The sequence below is a fragment of the Cylas formicarius genome, unplaced genomic scaffold, assembly GCF_029955315.1.
Source record: "Cylas formicarius isolate icCylForm1 unplaced genomic scaffold, icCylForm1.1 PGA_scaffold_6__28_contigs__length_40554024, whole genome shotgun sequence".
Classification (NCBI taxonomy): domain Eukaryota; kingdom Metazoa; phylum Arthropoda; class Insecta; order Coleoptera; family Brentidae; genus Cylas; species Cylas formicarius.
In genome coordinates this window covers 37,972,323-37,994,113 of record NW_026844347.1, presented here as the reverse complement: position 1 = coordinate 37,994,113, position 21,791 = coordinate 37,972,323, and the positions used below count along the sequence as shown (strand labels likewise).

At 34.8% G+C, this 21,791-nt stretch overlaps 1 protein-coding gene across 1 annotated transcript in view; it reads right to left on the bottom strand.

Moving 5' to 3' along the window:
• The window catches only part of LOC132702988 (protein tincar), a 160,547-nt gene that overhangs the window by 63,426 nt on the left and 75,330 nt on the right, over positions 1 to 21,791 (bottom strand). Inside the window, exon 5 of the mRNA XM_060671958.1 lies at positions 6,489 to 6,743. Within this exon, the coding sequence (XP_060527941.1) occupies positions 6,489 to 6,743 (255 nt within the window). The remainder of the gene's footprint in view (positions 1 to 6,488; positions 6,744 to 21,791) is intronic.

Sequence of the window (21,791 nt, the reverse complement as noted above, 5' to 3'; positions counted from 1 at the left end):
TATTGTCAGTGCAATACGGATCATAATAAAAATAATAATTACTAATATTTGATAAATAACAAATATGTAAACAATAACAAATAACGAATACGTATTAAAAGGTTTCACAAAAAAAAATCCCTAATATTGTAATAGGCAATTTGTTTTTAAGAGTGAATTTGAATTTTGTTTGACTAGCTATCTCGATAGGCAATTTATTATAAATTTTTACTGTGCTGAATGTCTCGGTCTCTTGAAAGCATATAAAGATTAGAGTTCCTTTTTACATAAGTGGCACAATTTAGTATGTACATACTAGGAATAAACAGTGCTGTAGAAATAGGTCTCAAGATTGCTCATTAATTGATATTTTTTCAAATGTCTAGCGTGCCCTGTATAATTGACGAAAAATGAAACTCTCGGCGCAGTTTACGATACTGTTAAAATCAAATTATCGCATCGTTAGCAGTTTGTCATTTATAATCAATAATTTATCCACAAAAACGGAAATTTTTAGGATGTCTTAGATTTTTTTGCCCATAAACGACACACCCTGTATATTATTCAAACAATGTTCGAAGTTAAGGTTATAGCCCTGGATCTCGCGCGTTTCCTGGTATATGATGTTTTACAAAAGAGTAAATGGTTCTCGAGAAAATGTAATACTAAATGACGTCAGCGCTTATAGATTGAGGGCGAGAAATGGCGATTTTATCATTTAATTTTTGTTTATCAATCGAATCAAAGAATTTTTAAAGCACTTTTAAGTGCTGCTTTTTGAGACAAAACGAAAACAACTTTTTACTTTTTTTTCAAAAATGTTGTTATTAATTTATTAACACACACATATGTTATTTACTATTTATCTTGTTGTTAGGATGTTATGTTATTTCATGAAAACTGTAAAAGTAAAAACAACAGTCTTCGAATATATTTTTTTTCGGAAGAACGCTAGTAGGTAACTACATATTTTATTTTTCAAAGAAAAAGTTCTCGATTTAACCAGTCCAAAATATTATATATTTATAGACAGCCAGTGGATCTCTTAATTTGCTGTCCTATTAACGATGTTGTCATGACAAACAAGCTAGCCAAAAATGAAATTATTGATATTAAGTTAGAAAATACCCTATGTATGGTGTGTCATTTAAAAAAATCGAGATATTTCAATTGAAAATGATCCAGATATCCACGTAGCATTTAATTTAAATTTCGTTGCATACATTTTTTTAATTAATTTAAAAATTTAAAAATCAAAACATTGAAACATGTCTACGTATATATTGCATTAATAAAAAAGTTAAATCGTTTCAAACCGAATTTTTAACAATTTAAAAATCTGGTGTTCCATTTAAAAAAAAAATGAAAAATAATTTTGAATTTTATTATTATCGGTTAACAAGGAGATTTTGAATGAACCTTCGCAAAATTTTTTCACAGTTGCTTTGCAACTTCCTGTATTATCACCTGCATTAGGCAGAAACTCCATAGCTAAAGCCACGTAGCAACTAAAGATAGCTATATGGCTTTAGAATATAATACCCTATCGAGGTATTACATAAATAGCATAAATCGTATGTTAAATTAAAAATTTGCGGTTCTGAAGGCTTCGAAAGTCAGCGACGGTAACTAAGTTAGCTTTAACGAAGTGACGCTAAAATATTTGCGAAAACTTCGCGTCAAACGTAATAAGAGTGTCGAAGCAGAAACGACGACTAAACGAGGGAGCCCGGAAAAAGAAGAAGTTGCCAATTTGCCAGCGGCTTAATGCTTTTCTTCGCTTAATAATGAGCCGCACGTGGGAAGTTTCTCCGCGGGAGTTTGACTACAACGAGGCGATCGAGTGACGGGCGTTGCGTTTTTACCAGGTCTCTCGTTTACCGAGAGAAAAAGCTTTAAATCGGACTTGATGATGATCGGCAAACGAGTACTCTTTTTAATGCCTTCGTGGCAGCTATTTCGTCCTTTATCAAATACAAAATAAGGTTCAGAAAATTAATGTTTAAGATTCATGATGCTCTGAGATACACAGCACATTGACGTCGTGGTTTTTTAGTATTGGTTCTAGGGCTTCTTTTTTGCTTGTGAGACCCGTTGAATATTAACGTTCATAACTACGAATTCGTTGAGTGTCTCGCCGTCTGGTTTAAAAAATCCTCATTTTCTGAGTAAATAAAAACAATTAAAATAATTGCTAAAGAGGTCACGAAAACGGAATCAAAAAATAAAAGTCATAAATCTTAAAACTTATCCAAAATTTTAGACCAGAACTACCGTAAGTTGCAAAAGAAAAAGAAACTTTTGATATTAAATATTGTTTGATGACGATTTTAAAACAACCGGTATCGTATATTTGACGATCGATTCGGCAGAGAGAGGCGAATAAACGCGGCTAGAGGCGAAAATTTATCGGGAAAAATCCAATTTGTTCGCGCTCGGACATAATATTCGGTCGGCGAGTATATTTGCATTTCGAGTTTGTTTTCGTTCGATTAAAATTTCGAAACGCGACGATATTAAATTATGCATAAACGGCGAGCCGTCGAAATGAACGAAACGGTTCAGATCGATTGTCCTTATATTTTTTCAAAGAAACCGATTCTAATGAGAGTAAAATGCGAGCCAGTTTCAATCAAGCTCTGAAGAAGCCAACAGGATGATTCGTGTAACGCTATGTACAGAGTTTGCTTGACAGGGATAGACAGTGATTCAATAGAAATATCAAGAGATTTTCGAACTTCCATTGTCACTACCCTTTATCAACTGCACATTTGAATTCTAAATATAAGGATGCCAATAACACATCCTTGTGAACGTGTTCTTCAATTCTAATGTTTAAAGATATCTTTGGTTCTCCGATATAGACAGAGTATTTGGAGCATTTACCTTACATTTATTTATTATTATTTAGTTATTACCATACTGTCGCCCTAAAATTTTGGATAGCTTCTACAATTTGTAACTTTTATTTTCTTTCTTCTTTAGCATATATTTTAATTGACTCATGTTATTTAATTTATTAATTTATCATGAATTTCACAGATAGAGTTCAATTAGACGTAAAAATTTAGGAACAATGCACAATTGAATTAAAAGCAATGAGGATTGCGGTGTGATTCAAAAAACAGGGTGTTTTGACAGAAACCTTGTATGATTCTGCCCAAAACGAGGAAAGTTACTAATTGATACGCAAGTCATGAAAATCGGATGAAAAATAAAAAAATTTTGATCAAATTTGATTGATTAAATATCGCTTGGTAATTAAATAATAAAGTGTAAATCATTAAGAAGAATATCTGTAATTAAATAAATTATTTAGTTATTACTATACTGCCTGGCAAAAAATAAGCCGAACTAAAATTTTAGATATGTTTCATGATTTATAATTTTTATTTTTTTTTACATTATTTTCTTTACTTATTTATTATGAATTTCAAGGATAGAGTCAAATTTTACATAAAAATGTAGAAAAAAATGCACAACTGAATTACAAGTCTGGCTGCTATAGAAGTAAAAAGTAAAAGTAAAAACTTATGTTAGAAGTAAAGTAGAAAAAAAAATAGTAATAATCAGATAGATACCCTCAGTGGTGAAAAAATACAAATGTTCGTTCTCATTGGCCAGTAAGTACTTGTCTTCCTTTTGGGCGTAAATTGAAATGTTAATTTTTAAGAAAATTTTAAAAAACTCAATTTAACTCTTAAAATGTTTGTAAACAAAATTATGGTGTTACGGCCTAAAACGAAGAAAATTAGTAGCAAAAATAACAAACGACAAACAAAATAAACGGATCTACTAACTGACGAACGAATCATAAAAATCTGATCAAAAATAAATAATGTTTTTGACGGGCAGTGTATTTGAGAAAAAAAAATCCACAAAGCCCCGGGATAAACGGATTATTATAACGTATTACATTATTTCGAATATGCGGAAACAACTGAAACCCCCGAATCGCGCAAAATTTATTCGGCACGTTTCGGAAAGCATTTATTTGACATTATCTAATTTAGTTACGGGTGTGTATTGTGATTGTATATTTCGTCGCGCGGATACAAATTTTATTGTAACTGGAAATATCGAATTTCCATCAGTTTCCATTCTAGAAGTCGGCCGGGCCAATTTACACGCAATTTACATGTAAATTAAAGTTAATGTAATCGCCCGCCATTTTTTTAAATTTCCAAGCATCGACTCGCGTGAATGTGTTCCCCTGGCAGAGGAATAACATATAGAATATTTTATTTACTTATCTTTGTAACAAAAAATGCGTCATAGCACACGGTAGTGGGGAAGAATGAAAATTTCACTAGAAATACCACTGGAAGTCAAAAATTTCACCCTAGTTTTTAATTAATCAAAATTAAATTTCCATTTCAATACATGTTTCTACAAATTTTCATCGTAATTCACTATTGGGAAAAATTTCCACTAAAATTTGTCCGTTGCCATGGCGATCTGTCAAAAAAAACACATAAAAGACTAATTTTGTTTGACAAACCTCTAACTATTCTTTCAAAAATTCCAAAATTGCTAGTGAACGGTACCTAAATGGAATTTGGCAGTTCCAGTGCGCAATAGTATATTATGCAACAACTGCGGTAAACGGCATTTGACTCAAGAGTTTATTTGACACGAGCGGGAAACGAAACTAACGTGGTAAAGTGACGGGAGTAGAAAAAATATTTTATCATATTTCGTAAAGTTGGGTATTTATTATTTTATCAGTAGGTCAAGGTTTATAGCCATGGTTAAGCCAGCAGTTTGATGAAAGACTTATTTCATTAAATGGTCCGATATCTTAACCTCCTAGGCCCCCCACTTTCGTCCTTGCATTTCCTCCTCTGCAGTCACACAAAAAAGGAGGTCTATAATTTTTTTATCCACCCGAGATTAGAGAAACTTTAACAGAAGGTGTTTTGGACACCTTAGAAACCTTAACGGAAATACACTTGCTAGGGTTGTGCGAAAATCAGTCACCAATTGCCAAAAATATCTGGCAAAATATTTTACAAACCTATTTGCTATTTTTTTTTCAATTTTTGTCGAACTTATACGTTGTTCAAGTGTTAATTAAACTAACCAAGATTTCTTCTTTGAAAAAACGTGTACTATTGAAAATTCATTGCGTTTTTTTTATGTGTTGACATTCGCAAAGTAAAGACTCTGTGGTGTGGAGATCTTCTCTCCTGATATATCGGATAGGTGAGTATTTTCCCCTCATCTTTGCTTGGAAGTTTTCCTTCCTTCACAATAGCTGCATCGGCCTTTTGAATAAGATGATTGAGTATTTCAGTGCATCCTGATAACTTTTTATCTTGCCACACTGACCTAATTACTCCTCGTTTGACTGGAACGTCTAAAAATAGGCGATGCTCCATTGGGAACTTCATGGATGCTCCTTTCATGGTGATGAAGGTATCATCAATACCTAGGCTGCTTTTATAACTTCTTGTTCAAATCAGCTCATGAACATGTTGACGGTGAATGGAGATAATGGTGATCCCATTTGGTAATAAGAATTTAGGACACCATATTCAAGTAAATCCTTGATACCTTTGATCTGTAGGTTTGTCTAGTCTGATAGTGATGCGCCCTTTTCGATGAGGTTAAATAACAAAAGCATTATCAACGTGGCGCCTCTGTAGTGTTGGTTTAAGATGGAAAGCGTCGAGGGCTTTCTTTTCGAAGGTTTCCTTAAATATATTCCCAATGACTGGTGATAATGGAGAACCCAGACAATCATTTTTCAATTAATGTGAGTTGATTCGATTCTAGATTATAAGATTTTAATATATAGCTGAAAGCATGTTGGGAGTTTCACGGGTAGGAACTTTAGTAAAGTAAAAAACAACTATAGTTTTCCGGGTAAAGGATTTTAATATGGAAGTTAAAGAACAAGCTGGAGAACCAATGGTTATTTTGGTCTGTATACTTTAGGAAGGTTTCTAATTGATCTGAATCTGTCTACAGAAATGGTTAGCCTGGTGTGCACTTGATAAGGACCACCATTAAACGATAGGTGACTTATAGAGGAAGGTGACTCTAGTAGACGGTTGACAAATATTTAAAGAAACATTACGTTTGAGCAATTTTCAAGTGACCTCAATTTATAAAACTGTAGGTTAGCGGAGTGCGGAGTCTTGCACATCGAAGCTTCTAAGCTTTTTTTACTAGAATAGGGTGATAACCTTATCAATAAATGAGTCTACCCGGCACAGGTCGCAAAGGCGGCGTGGATAGAAAAATAAATATTATGTAAATAGTATATAAGCACCGAATGTTTCATGTTGATTTGAATCTATGCCGATTTTTTGACATGAAAAATGATTGGGTGCAAATAGTGGCTTCAAAGACCTTGGCAAGATGACACAGGAGCGAGATTTAATATTACATATGAGTGGTCTGAATTGTTTAAAAGATTTTTGCGGTTCCAAATCTAATTTCAGTAGCATCATCATCAAAAGAAGCAGGAAGATTTCTAAATAGTCTCTGGAGTATGGACTTACCAAGTTCCTTGTTGGTGAACAGGGTGTGATTTTCGTGACCTATAATGTCGTTCAAAGTTTTCATGACCGTGTGGGTGACGTTATTGGCGCTGATAAAGGACAGCGGCAGCGATCTCGGGTCTTTCTGCGCAGCCACCTGCGCAGCCAGCGACGCGGACGTCGCTGAAACGTTACTAGACGGACTCATGAAGCTTAAGACCACAGTCCGATCGCGGTGCAGGATGATAAAGTCGAGATCGGTATGCCAGACGTACTCTGAAATCAAATTAAGCAAAATTATACATTTCAGTGACATCCGAAAGGCTGATATAATAGAGATTTACATGTAAAATATGTTTGAAAATGTGTTTTTTTTTAATCATCATCATCTCTGGCATACTGAAGGATCTTCCTCCATCCTTGTCTCTTTTGCACCATGGCTCTCCTAGTATCCTTAGATCTACTTCCACCTGATATTTATATGTGAGATCTCTATGTGCTCTAGCCACCTTATCGGATAATATCTGCCTGATCATAAAGTCGGTATAGGTCGCAGTTCCTTTAAAACTATGGTTGTCGATCACTAAGGGTTTGGGTGCTATTAAATATGTCATTGAAGGCCCTTATATATTTTTTTTGAGCTATTCACTTGCAGTTCCACTCTTCTTGCTGGCACATTTAGTGCTCTGAAAGCTGGGATGAGTTCTTTCCAGTTCTTTCCATGTTCTTCCTCTAGTTGTAGCAGGCAAGACAAACATATAAGAGCGTTTAAAAATAAGAGTTCAGATTCTAATTATGCTACACACGTAAACACAGAAAAACACATTTTTGACGACAATTTTGATATAAAAAGTAGAAAATTAAATTTATTGGAAGCCATGGAGATTAACAAAATGAGACATTCAAATGTATTGCTTAACGATCAGTTAGATTTAAATACCTCTCCTTTACTGAACTTAAATTCTCGCAACAACATTAATTAAGGTTTTATCGTTATTTTTCGGTATATGTAGTAGCAGTTAGTTTGAATATATTTTGAACATTTGATAAATACACGGTGTTGTCGAAACAATTGTCATGTCATAAAATATAATTTCTTGAAAATCTGTATTTATTTTGATAAATGGATTTTCATCAAGTAAAAGCCACCTCAGTTCAAGTTCAAGACATGTTATTACCCTCTCACAGACCAGCGTGCCTTTGAAAAGACCTTGATGTTTCGTTCTAGGACTCACCGTTTAACACAGTCGCGCTTAGTAGACTTATGAGATGGACTGGTATTTTAAATTTTACTATGGCTGTATAAAGTACCTTTCTCTTCGTTTCCAGAAGAAAGTTATTTAATTATGAGATATTTATTTGTTTACAAAACTGACAACTTTCAAAACTTTACTACAACCAGAAAACAAATAGAAAAACATAGTTGAGAGCAAATAATAATAATAAAGGCCATATTCAATACTACTATAAAACTGAAATAAATAATTTTATTTTGATTACGCAAAAAGTTTTGTTAACATTTGATTTGATAAATTTTTTGTATGATAAATATTAGTCGAATATTGAAAAATATTTTTATGATACATGGAGCCACAGTAAAATAAATTTATTTTTTATCTCGTAAACGAAGCAAGGTATAATACAAAAGTAACGCAAAAGTGCATTTTTATCAAGAAATGGTATAAATTTTCCCCCTATATTAACGCCACTATTTAATTTGTTTTTGTAAATCAGTCTCTTATCATTGGAAACAACGCTGTCACAATTTAAAGAAATACGCAAACTAATTTAATTTTTTCTTTTTTAATATTATTCTTAGACACCCTGTATACAAAGTTGTAAGTAAAATTTTAAAAAGAATTAACACAACAGTTGACAGTAAAACATTTTCAACTGTTTTAAATGGCACGTGCGAATTTGAAAACGGAAAATATGGATTTTTTCCATAGTTTTTCGCCACCGAAGATAAACCCCGCCAGTTCGATGGCTTTTTTTGTTGAGGGGAGATAGCGTGGGGTCATAAATTTAAACTTTCCGGCGCCAGGGGTAACGGTTTTGGATAATTGATTAGGGTGAGCTCGGGGTGAAGTTATTGCCGGCCAACCTGAAACACTGCAACTATCCAACGACATTGTTTCTGTTCTTTGGTTTTGTCTTTAAAACTTCAGGTCGCCTTTCTTTAATGTCCTGCCATTCGTATTCTTCAGGGTGTCCAAATTAGTGCTGGTTAGTTGTTGGTTAGAGGAAAATAGAACCATATGCCTAACAGATTTAAAAGACATATTATGATACGTTTATATCATACCAACATTAAAAAGAAATGCCTTACTGAATTTGTAAAGTTTCGACGTCACCCAAGTGTCGACTAAAACTATACTTCTTACAGCCAAAATGAATAATAATTCTGGTACCTCTACCTACCCTTATGCTTGTACTTTTTGCCACAGCTTTGCTATGCTAATATGTTTTTTTTTACTGGAGTTTTGTTTATATTGCTGACATTATACACATAACATGGCTTTTTGGAGCAAAGTGTACTGAACTATTTTTATGGGTATGTATATGTAAAAGTAGTAATGATTATATCAAGTAATTATATCTACTCTTGCTTGGAATAGAGATATCAAGAAGATACCTACATTTCTCCTTTCTGATGACACCTATCAGGGCGGTTTGCCCATCTTGATTCGGCATTGTGCTATCTGTTTGTACCGTCCTTGAGCTTTCAGTTCATATTTCACTCTTTTCTATACATATCATTCCTGTTAGTTTTCATTATTCTCTGCTCCACATATATTGTTCTTATTGCTTGCTCTTGGGCAGCAGTTAGCAGCGCTTCTCATTTGTTATTATTATTAATTCAATATGGACAACCTTACTACTTTCACGGGACAATGGAATAATTCTGCGCGTGGTATCAGAAGCGACATAATGGCGGCGAAACCCCTTGGCAGTACTACTTACTTCTAAATTATCCAAAGATTTTTAGTTTTATTTCGCTTTGCAGACCGAGCAGAATATCAAGGTATTGACCATGAAAAACATGATATTTCCTACTATAGTATGAAAAACGGAAAGCTTCAGGACCGGGGGAGTACCCATAGAACTAATTAAATATGGTACTTACAAATTATTCCAGTTATTGGCTTGTACCTTTAACATACTCCTGGGAGGAGAAGAAATACCCATAGAATGGAAAACTACATACATAAGCAATATATACAAGGATAAATGTGTACAAATACCGGGGGCTTAGTGTAACCAACTCAATATGCAGGTTGTATGGGAAGATAATTAAAAGCAGAATTGAACATTGTTGGGAGGACGCTGAGGATTAAAACGGCTTTCGAGCTAGGCGTTCTCGTATAGACAACGTGGTCATATGGTTTGGTCATATGGTATTTATTGATCTTCAAAAAGCGTACGATAGCGTCCCATTAACTAAGCTGCGGCAAGTGTTAGAAGACAAGAAAATTCCACTAATACACATTAATGCAGTGAAGGGATTGAACGACGATATGACGCGTCTAATAAAGACTCGGCAAAAAGTAACCGGAAAGATAAAAGTGACCAAAGAACTTCAACAAGGCTTTCATTTTGCAGATGACCAAGAAATATTTGCAGAAGAATTTTTAACAATTAACCCATGAAAAACAGAATATGTGGTGGTGGGAAATGAAGGACTACATTTAGAATTAAGAGGCACACAAATTAAAAACGCACACACAGTGTTCGAAGTGTTTTCGGAGCGCGAGCATTGAAGATGCCAAGTGAGATTTTGGCGAAACGTCTGCAGGATTCCAGTCGGATGCAAGATTTGCAGGATTCCAGTCGGAGTTCAACGAGCGAACGGATGATATCCCGGAATATAGTGTCATCATATATATATATATATATATATATATATGAATTCAAAGGATATCGGGTAGCGGTCCGTGGTTAAGAGAAAAAAAAAACAAAGAAAATAGAAAGCTCCTTTTTTCTTTAACACTCAATATTTCGTCAATTTATTTGTTGACTTCTTCAGGAGTGAATACATAATTATTTTGGATTGGTACCAGAAAGAAACTGCCTCAGGTAGATTTATTAATTATTATTCCTCTCATCCACAGAACCAAAAATATAATACAATTATAGGCATAAAAAACAGAGTTACACATTTGAGCCATGACAGTTTTGTTCAAAATAACCTGAAAAAAAGTTTCAACGTTTTTGTCAATAACGGATATCCAAAACATATACTTAAGAGATTAATCTATAACTCCAACACATTTGACGGTCCAACAGAGGAACCAGACGCTCGGATGTGTTACAGAAAGATACCTTATATTAAAAACCTCACAGAATCTATCATAAATATTTTCAAAGAATTCAAGGAAATAAAAATTGCTAAATATAATACTGAAAAAGTCTCTAAACTTTTTTCTAGAGTGAAAGATCCAACTCCGCTACTATATAACTGTAATGTCATATATCGATTGTCGTGTTTGGGTTGTCAAGGCTGTTATATTGGACAGACCTCACAGTGGTTAAAACAACGTTTAACACAGCACAAAAGTGATTGCCGTATTCATAAGAATACGTGTGCAGTGGTTGAGCATTACATAAAAACAGGACATGAATTTGACTACAGCAATCCAAAAATTTTGCAATGTGTCAATAATTATAAAGCCCGATTGTTTCTTGAAATGTGCCATATTAACAAAAACAAAGATTCAATTAATTACAAGTCTGATACACAACAAATAAGCAATATATACTGTAACATTTTTCAGTTAAACCACAGATAGTGTAATGTTCGGCCACCGAGTAGCGTATTCGCGTTGCGTTGTTGATCCACGGAGTAAGTTATTTTGATGCCTTTTTTTTGTCATTATTTAGATCGATTGTTGTTTTTTTTTTTTTTTTTTTTTTTTTTTTTTTTTTTTTTTTTTTCGCTACCCCCGTTAGCGCAACTTTTGCCTACTATTATTAAGAATTGTATACTAAGTGTTTATCCGTTTGTTTCATTATGTCGCTTCGTTCATTTACCTTAACTGTAAAGTATGGTTTTTGAGGAACTTTGTGGTAGACTCTAATTTTGTAAGTATTTCTCACGATTGTTTTAATTGTCTGTTATATAGTTTGACCTGTTGTTTTCATTAAATTTTAGTTCACTCCTGAAGAAGTCAACAAATAAATTGACGAAATATTGAGTGTTAAAGAAAAAAGGAGCTTCCTATTTTCTTTGTTTTTTTTTCTCTTAACCACGGACCGCTACCCGATATCCTTTGAATTCAAATAAGTTTAGTACGGTCGATATAAGAAGAAATTCCAAGTGTTATATATATATATATATATATATATATATATATATATATATATATATATATATATATGTATATATATATATATATATATATATATATATATATATATATATATATATATATATATATATATATATATATATATATATATATATATATATATATATATATATATATATATATATATATATATATATATATATATATATATATATATATATATATATATATATATATATCCTCACGTATTGATTCACGGATGGAAAAATGTGATGACACTATATTCCGGGATATCATCCGTTCGCTCGTTGAACTCCGACTGGAATCCTGCATCCGACTGGAATCCTGCAAATCTTGCATCCGACTGGAATCCTGCAGACGTTTCGCCAAAATCTCGCGCTCCGAAAACATTTTGTGTTCGAAGTGTTTTCGGAGCGCGAGCATTGAAGATGCCAAGTGAGATTTTGGCGAAACGTCCGCAGGATTCCAGTCGGATGCAAGATTTGCAGGATTCCAGCCGGATGCAGGATTCCAGTCGGAGTTCAACGAGCGAACGGATGATATCCCGGAATATAGTGTCATCATATATATATATATATATATATATATATATATATATATATATATATATATATATATATATATATATATATATATATATATATATATATATATATATATATATATATATATATATATATATATATATATATATATATATATATATAGATAGATAGATACGCAGCAGCGACAAATTTATCAAACTCGCATTTACCGGCGCAGGTTGCAAAATATCCGGAATCTGCCTGCGACACCCGGGAGCGGCGAGGGATAAATCCCTTTATCATAGATACGTCGTAGGGGTTAGAACGTCGTGTGACATGTTCCCAGACACCCCCCGGGTTATTTTATGGTTGAAGGAATATGCCGATAACAGAACGTGTTTATTTAGATGCGACATATGGGTGAGCTTTTTATTAAGTGCCATTGGCAGCGGCCAAAAAGTGAGGTTAAGTCCTTTCAATTATTTTAGTTACGGTGTGTCTCGAAGTATATCGTTTCGTTTTCTGCGAAAGCGACAGGGATGCCACCATGTATCCTTCTTACTAGTCTATCAAACCAAAGCCATTATGAAAAATGTGACCTCTAGGTCAAGCTTAGTAAGTGAGTGCTTCTAAACGGTCTGCCGGTAGAACTGCTGCTCTAAAGAAAAATGCTCCGACATTGACGGCTTCATGATCCCTCACGGGTCTCAGAAGTGAAGCTATTGGCGATTTTGCAGGCTACGCCCAAGACAAGCCTGTCGTGCAGACACTCCAGACTGGGAAAACCTCTTCCTCCCTGATCTCGCGGCAGATATAGTCCGGAAACAGATGAGCGAAGGTGAATGCTACCATTCTTACGCGTGCTCACATCCAGATCTCGCAACTCTCCTCCTATATCTACTTCTTAGAGTTATATATGGTTCGTTGTCTTCAAGGTGGCGCAATATTGTACGTTTTCTGGATGGTTTCCGTAGTGGCTCCTCTGTAATGTCAACACCGCACACTTATCGAGGCCAAACTCCATTCCTGTGTGTCTGGAATATTCTTGGACCACCTATACTAGTAGCGAAAAGCTTCAAGCCATCCATGTGAAAAAGGTGAGACTTTATGAAATGTAATATTTACAAACTACCTGCTACAATATGTACCGTAAAATGCCAATAAAACCTTAATTAATGTTGTGAGAATGTAAGTTCAATCAAGGAGAGGTATTTAAATCTAATTGATCGTTAAGCAATAAATTTAATTTTCTACTTTCTGTGTTTAAGTGTGTTGGAAAAATTTAAAAAAAAAACATCTCAAAAAACAGGTGTTTACAGGTTGAAATGAGGATTTTGTCTTAAAATTTATATTGGACAAACAGATACAAACGCTTTAACGAACATAAAAGAGCACACAATAACATTATTTATGGTACAGTATACAGTTTCTTTAAAGAGCAGTAAATATCATGTCACTTGGTCATATTAATATTTACCAGATTTAACTTAAAATTTTATTTATTACCTTGATCGTTTGTAAATAACTGAGTATAAACTCCAATTACCCCGATAAAATGAAAAGTATAAATCTCCAAAAACAAATTTACCCGGATGAAACTTGACTTATAGGTTAAAACGCGTAAAACTTGGCACTTACGTCAGCACCGGCTCTGGAATTAATCAAGTTCCGATTCTGTTTGAGTTTAACATGCAAAAACAAGACGGACGAGGGTTGTTTCTTGGGCGCTTTGAATACCTATTTATAGACTGTCGAAAGATACTTCGTTATGCGGAAAACTTTGCCAGCCAGTTCCGCTCCAGGGGCTTTAGTTTGGCGACTATAGTTGGGCAAACTTTCGACATCGGTTATTAGTGTGCGCGTCGGCTCAAATTTCGCAACTTTTCAAAGGAACCCTCGAAGATGACGTCGAATATTGCCTTTCCTTCGGTATTGCCGGATGTTAAAAATTTCCGATTTTCGACGTTAAGAACCTCGTCGAGTTCCCTGAAATGCTATCTCGCAGTTTTACAAGCTATTCTTTTCTGTCTTCCATAAAATGATGAAATAATCCGGGCTTTGTAAGCTTCTTACTATATAATGTATGGTAGAAATTCTGAGAAGATTCATTCGAAATCTCCTTGTCGCTAATATCCTAAGTTACTAGCACAAATTAGCAGATAATCAGTACTTCAGACTATAAAAACACCTACTTTTCGGATGATCTATTGACCTAAGGACAATTTGGGGAAAATGTTTGTACAATTGCTATTTTTGCTAAGATTTCTTCAACCTCCTGGAATTGTATCAGTTTTCACAAATGCCGGTAACCCATGAGTTGCGAAACACTTTGTCATTTGCCGGAAGATAGTTCAACATCATTGTAGAATCCTGAATAACTATCATAATTTAGCAGATAGGCAGTACTTAGGACTTTGGAAAGATCAGAACCTGGAAAGAAATTTAATTCAAAGGAGATGCAAAAAAGTGTTGCTTCTCGGTGTTTCAACTCTTCGTGAACTCTGTTGCTTTCAGGTCAAAGTAGACGCTTTGACATTATCTGTAGGTTTCTTCAATCTTAATTAAACAGTCTCTGAGCAAGAGAATCCAAGTTATCGCTTCTTGATGTATTCCTCTGACTCAGCAAAGCTGCTTGTATATCACTACCATAAATTTGGCATTTCTTGACAAGATTTTTTCTAGTGAATACTTTTCTGATCGTCCTCTTGAATTGTACCAGTGTCGAAAGTTGTAGGTATTCCATGAGTTGCAAACCACTTTTTCATTTGCTTTATAACTTGAAGAGCATCGCTGAAAGATAGCCCAACAAAATTGTAGAGTCTCGAATAACTACCACACCTCCAAACGAGCACGTGGCTGGAAATTTCAAAACAGGTGCAAAAACATGGAACAAGTACAATCCTAGCGAATAAATAATCGATTTTAATTTTTTGTGAATCCGATCTGGAGCTTTCATGTAAATGTTATTTTTGTGTGCTTCTCAGTGTTGTCAATTCTTCATTACCCCTGTTGCTTTATGGTAAAAGTGATTGTTTTCACGCTGTTAGCAGGTTTCTTGTTCATAGATTACACAGTTTCTGAGCAGGAGAGTCCAAATTGTCGCTTCTGATCTTCTTACCGTATGTTTTAAATTTGGCGATAAGATTTTTAGTAGTGAATAGTTACCTTTCTGATAATTTATTGGACTGTATCTTGCCGAAAATGTCTGCCATTTTTACAAAGATTTCTTGAACCCCCTTGAATTGTATCAGTTGCCGCAGGTGTCGATATTTCATTTGCTTTATAACTTCACAAGCAGCTCTGTATTTTCCTAGTTAAACAGGAGCAGGAGAATCCTAATTGTAGTTTCTTGGTGTATTCCTCTGACTCAGCAAAGTTCCTGGTATATCACTACCATCCGTTTTACATTTCGTGTTGGTATTCTATGAGTTGCGAACCACTTTTTCATTTGCTTTATAACTTCAAGAGCATCGCTGGATTACAAATTAGCAGAGAGTCAGTACTTCAGACCTCCAAAAGATAACGTAGAAGAAAATTTCAAAGGAGGTACAAAAACATGGAACAACTATGGCCTTAGGGAAGAATAATCAATTGCATTGAAACTGTTTCAGTCAAGCTATGAGGAAGCGGATAGTATGATTTTTTGTAAATAGTACTACCTGTACATCACTACTAGCATAAGATTTTTAGTAGTGGATACATACTTTTCTGATAATTTATTGAACCGAGGGTATCTTGCCAAAAACGTCTGATGGTAGAATTGCCATTTTTGCAAAGATTTTTTTATTTCGTTATTATGTGTTCCTCTCATTCGGCAAAGTTACCTGTATAGCTATTTTAAATTTCTTGGCAATATTTTTTGCAATGGACATTTTCTGATAGTCCATTTGATTGAGAGTATTTTGACTAAGACGTCTGATGAGCGAATTGCTATTCTTGTGAATATTTCTTGAATCCCCTTGAATTTCAGAGTCGGAGTTTGAGTTGCAAACCAATTCTTCATTTGCTCTATGACTTCCAAAAGCATTGCTGGAAGATAGATCAACAAAATTGTGGAATCCTGAACAACTGCTGGCAGAGAGTCAGTACTTCAGACAAAATTTCGTAGGAGGTCCAAAAGCAAGGAACAACTACGACGTTAGTAGCGAATAATCCCGCAAGCCTTATAACCAACTGAGATCGCGTGCGTTTGAAATGCAAAATCGCTCCCCCCCCCCGATCCCACCCAAACCCCGACGCGGTAATCCGTCTTGTATTTCTCGCGATTCGTTGTAATTATTCGAATATAATTAGGCGGAACAAGATGCGGCAAGAAGATTTATTTTTTTTTATTTCGCTTTGAAGCGCATCGGTGTAAGGGGTTGGGGGGTGACGTCGAGATTGTTGTTTATTGAATTTTTTTTTCGGTCTGGCATAAAATTAATTAACGTTGAATGCGATATCTCCGCATTTCCTTTTTCCCTTTATTTTTATTCGGACGGAACGAACAAAGCGGGACAATGGGGGGGGGGGGGGGGGGGAATATAACGAACGTCGGTGTAAAATAATAATAACGTCCTGTGTGATTTAAATCCGCGAAGCCCATCGGTTAATTGTCCGGCGTAATTAATTATGCCGAATAATTAACGGAGTAAATGCGTGACGTAGCAGACAAATACAGGGTAGCCTGTAACTAAGCGTGCACAAAAAAATGTATTGCTGTTGGGTACATTTTGATCGTAATAATATTTTTTACAATTTTCTGCAAATTTGCAAAGGCAGCTGGTTTTCTTTTAAGATGGCAATATTCATGACAAATTAATAAATAGTTAGCCAATAAACAAACTTAAAAGTACACGTAACTCACATTGATTTGACAGTTATTAAAAGTAATTGACATTCTCATAGAAGATCATTCAACCTACACTAAGATCAAAATTTTTGCATTATTTTAGGAGCAAATGTTACTACTTGAAAGTACACGTAACTCACATTGATTTGACAGTTATTCAAAGTAATTGACATATTCTCATACAAGATCATTCAACCTATGATCAAGATTTTTGCATTATTTTAGGTGCAAATATACAAAAAAATACTCATAAAAAAACAGAAGTTCCTTTCTACTTACATTTAAAGAATCAATTTACATAAATGACAAAGTAATTGAGTATAATGACACTGTAAAAAAAATAGGTCTACTGTTCGACCATAAAATGCGGTTTTCAAACCGCATATTTAAATGCCTTTAAAATGCTTACTTCAATTTAAAGATTATTTACCAAAACATAAATTATTTAAATAGAAAAACAAAAGTATTTTTGTGCAAGCCATCCCTGTTTGAATCTTCTTCTTCTTCATGTACCGTCTCCACTTCGGAGGTTGGCTATCATCATTGCTATTTTGATTTTGGAAGCTGCGGCTTTAAATAGGTCAGATGATGTAACATTAAACCATTTTCGTAGGTTTCTAAGCCAGGATATTCTTCTTCTTCCCACAATTTTTCCCTGGATTATGAGTTGTAAAATTTCATACTTTGGTCCTCTCATGATGTGGCCGAGATATTGCAATTTCCTTTCTTTCACTTCCTGTAGGATCTCTACACCTTTCTTCATTCTTCTCAGAACCTCCACGTTGGTCACATGTTCCGTCCATGGTGTTCTCAACATCATACGGTATGCCCACATCTCGAAGGCTTCCAGTTTCCGCTCACAAAACAGGTTGAGGGTCCAAGCTTCCACACCATACAAAAAGACCGGGAATACATAACACTTGAGCATTCGAGTTCGCAGATCTAGGCTCAAATCGTGACTACAGAGCAGCTTCTTTATCTTCACAAAGGCTGCACGGACTTTCTCAATGCGGATCTTTATTTCCGAAGAATAATCCACATTGCAGTCGACACTCGTACCCAGGTAATCATATCTCTCTACTCTGTCCAGCTCTTGGTTTTCAACATACAGATGTTCATGGAGCATTTTGGTTTTGGTGACAATCATGTACTTGGTCTTCTTAACATTGAGTGTCAGACCATATTCTCGACTAGTCTCAATGTTTGAATCACATTGATCTAAAATTACAAAACTGCTGTTTGAGGCTGATATTCGGTGCAAAATTTGAGCGTGTAAGTCACACTCTCCAAATGGTGGCGTGGCTAAACATGCAAAATCGAAGATATATGCGCTATGTTTCCTTATTGACTAAGTTTTTGGTGAATAACACTTACATGCAAAAATTAAATTTAGAGGTTAATATTAGGTATACACACCACCACTTCTCTCGACTGAACTTTACCAACGGCCATTTTCTTATGTAATAAGTAAGTAAATTAAACACCACTTTTGCTATATCTTCTTATATATTGCATTACGGTTATTGTTCCTCTGCATTTCTTAGGCCTTAAGTTTTCAGGTTAGGTGGAAGAACAGATAAATGATAACGTCACAGAACTGAACCTCACCCAAATTAATTTGTTTTTATTTATTATTGGAAATAAAGACCTTTGTTATAATTATTATCATTTGTAGCAGTATTTATTTTATTCTTCGCCGACCTTTCACTTAACAACTCCGTCAATATCAACCGAGTGTTAATCATCGTCCACGAATGTTTTTATTCTGTATATTGCATTGCAACTTTGATCTTCGTTATGTGTGATTATTTTTTAAATTCATTTTCTCTCTATAGATATAACTGATAAATAATTTAATCAGGCTGAATTTTACTTTTTTGTCAACATGTTATTGTTATATATTATATAATTGTAGATTCTCAGATTTCTCTGCTTCGGTAATGTGATATTGGTAAAGAGGAGCTTATTCCTATCCTACGTCACCTGAGCTCAAAAATGTTCGAACAACGTGACATGTCTGGAGTATTATAACTTTTTGTGAAGCATTGGTATTCTAGTTTCTTCAAGTTTTTCTTGAAATTTGTTGTAACAATTCCCTCCGTGGACATAACCAATGGACATATACTTACCTCGTTGAGGCACCAGATTTGTTTTAGCTGGATAACCATGTCTTCATATTTTTTAACTTTCTCAGCTTCCATAGATCTTAACTTGTGGTTCAATATTTTTTTATTAATGAGGAGAATATTTCGTCTGTTGGGACCAATCGTTGTATCTGCCAGTACCGGACGATCCCAGTATAGTGCCTTCCTAAATAAGCCTTATCTGCTAGTGCGCTACATTTATCAATGGTTTTGATTTTTAATACATGTTTTTCATTAATTTCTAATTCTAATTGCCTTGCCTTGTATTGCAAACATAAAGCCCTCAGGATAAAGATAGCCCTTAAGAAGCCACTGTGGTGATGTTGTTTTGTCAATGTTAGTATCGGTTACTATTGGCATAAGTTGAGTGGTTTGAAGTTTTTATCGGCATTTCTTAATCAATTTTAGAGACCTGGTTTCTGCAAAAGTTGTTTATATTTAGAAGCCTCCTGCCAGCCGTGATGTTGATGAATTTGGGGTGTAAACATTTGAACTTTGTTAACATCTGGCGAGTTGTGAACAAGCCTTCCAAGTCAGTATTAGACCATTTAACTGTTCCAAAGGAATATATGAAAATAGTTATCGCCAAGCTATTAGTTGTTAGTTTCTTGTACAACACTTTAGTCATCCTTTTTTTGTTGTTTAAATTGGGAATGGTACAAGAAATTTGTATAAAGCTCCGGGTTCTAGGTCTGCGAAGCCTTCCAAAAATTCTTGTTCTTCTCCTGGTGGCTCAAGTATTCGTTTTTTGATTTTGATTATTATTAACCGTAAATCAAAATTCGTACAGACAATAGCTAATCCGTTCAAACAGTGTTATAGGTCGTACAATTTTTGGTATTTAGGTTTTCGTCTACCACATACGCTGTTCGAGATATTTGACAAAATCCAAATGAAAATCACTATTTCTCGCCCTCAATCTAGACGCGATGACGTCATTTAATATTACCACGTATTGCATGGTTTCAGAATACAAGTAGTTTTTTGAAAACCATTTACTCCATTGGAAAAATTCGGATACCAGGAGACTAAGGAGATGCTATATCCTCTATTTCGAACATTGTTGGAATTATATACAGGGTACGTCGTACGTACGTATGGTTTGTGGATTCAAATGTCAAACTGTTTTCCTAAATTCCAAATGGTGATTTACCCATTCTTTCTCCAGTTTCCAACTTCCCATAATTCTTCGATCGCTACTTTTATGAATGGCTTTCGTAACTTCCGTATAAATAAATGCGACGAGCCGATCCAAGTTTACATTCTGTCGCACCGGTTTGGGTATTAATTTCCACCATCAGTTGTGGCAGAAAAGCCTCTCCAGATAATTTCTCGCGAGGAAACGATTCCGCTTCTTTTCCTCCTCTTATTTACCTGTTGCCGCAGGGCCATTGTTCGACTTTTCATCTCGTTTTTGCGCCCGTTTGAACAAAACCCTTCCAAACTTATTGTTTGCGTCGAAACAATGGACAGCCGGGAGTACTTTTAATTCCCGCCAATACACAATGCCGCCATACATTTCCCGTTAGGAGGCACTTCCAAGTCCTTCGGAATATGATGCCGGCTCTACCATTTTTCCCATCCGGACAGGGCCGTACCGGCAAAAACGTCCCGTTGGGTTTCTGAATTTATTGTTGGTAATTATTGGTTAATTAAAAAAAGTGGTCGCCTTCGGCATTTTTTGAATGTTTTTTTGGCCTTTTTTAACATTAAGCAACTAAAAATGCAAGTTCTATCGAGTCATTTCAGTTCTTTTCGTATATAGTTGTAGAATGCGTGTTATTTCATTTTAAATGTTTTTTATATAAGTCTACCTACGCAATGTACAAGGTTTGGAAAAAAAATCAAATAAAGTAGGTAGGCAGGTAGTAGGTTCAATAGCAAATACCACTAATTTTACATACAGGGTTAGTCAAAAATCACGCTAGAATTAAATTTATGAAATTTGCTATGCAGGGGTTTCTAATGGCATTTATGTTTTTTGCCAAATATATCAAACTTTCTTTTTTTAAATAAAAAGGGTACATTTCTATTCCGTTTATGGATTTCTCTTAAAATTCTAAGTATTTTTCATGTAACAAACCATATACCAAAATTCCCCAGTTTTTGCAGGAACCATACAAAAGAAAATACTTAATAAATCATTAACAACTAACCAAAAGTAACCCAAACGAATCAATAAGCTAGAATTCAACTTACAAAATATTTTAAGGAATTGGTGCACATAAATAAAAGCATTCTCACCGATGAAAAATATTATACTCTTTTAAGGGCACCAGTGATCTCCCAATTAGCTTTGTTATATTCGAACATCAGAAATGGCGAAATGGGGATTATTGATAACCGCATATGGTTTCAACAAGATAGGGACCTCCCCATTGTAAAGGGACTATCGAGTGGCCGCCTCGCTCACCAGATTTAAATCCCCAGACTTTTTTCATTGGGGTCACCTTATAACTAAAGTGTACAAAAACAAACCCAACACCGTATAGGAC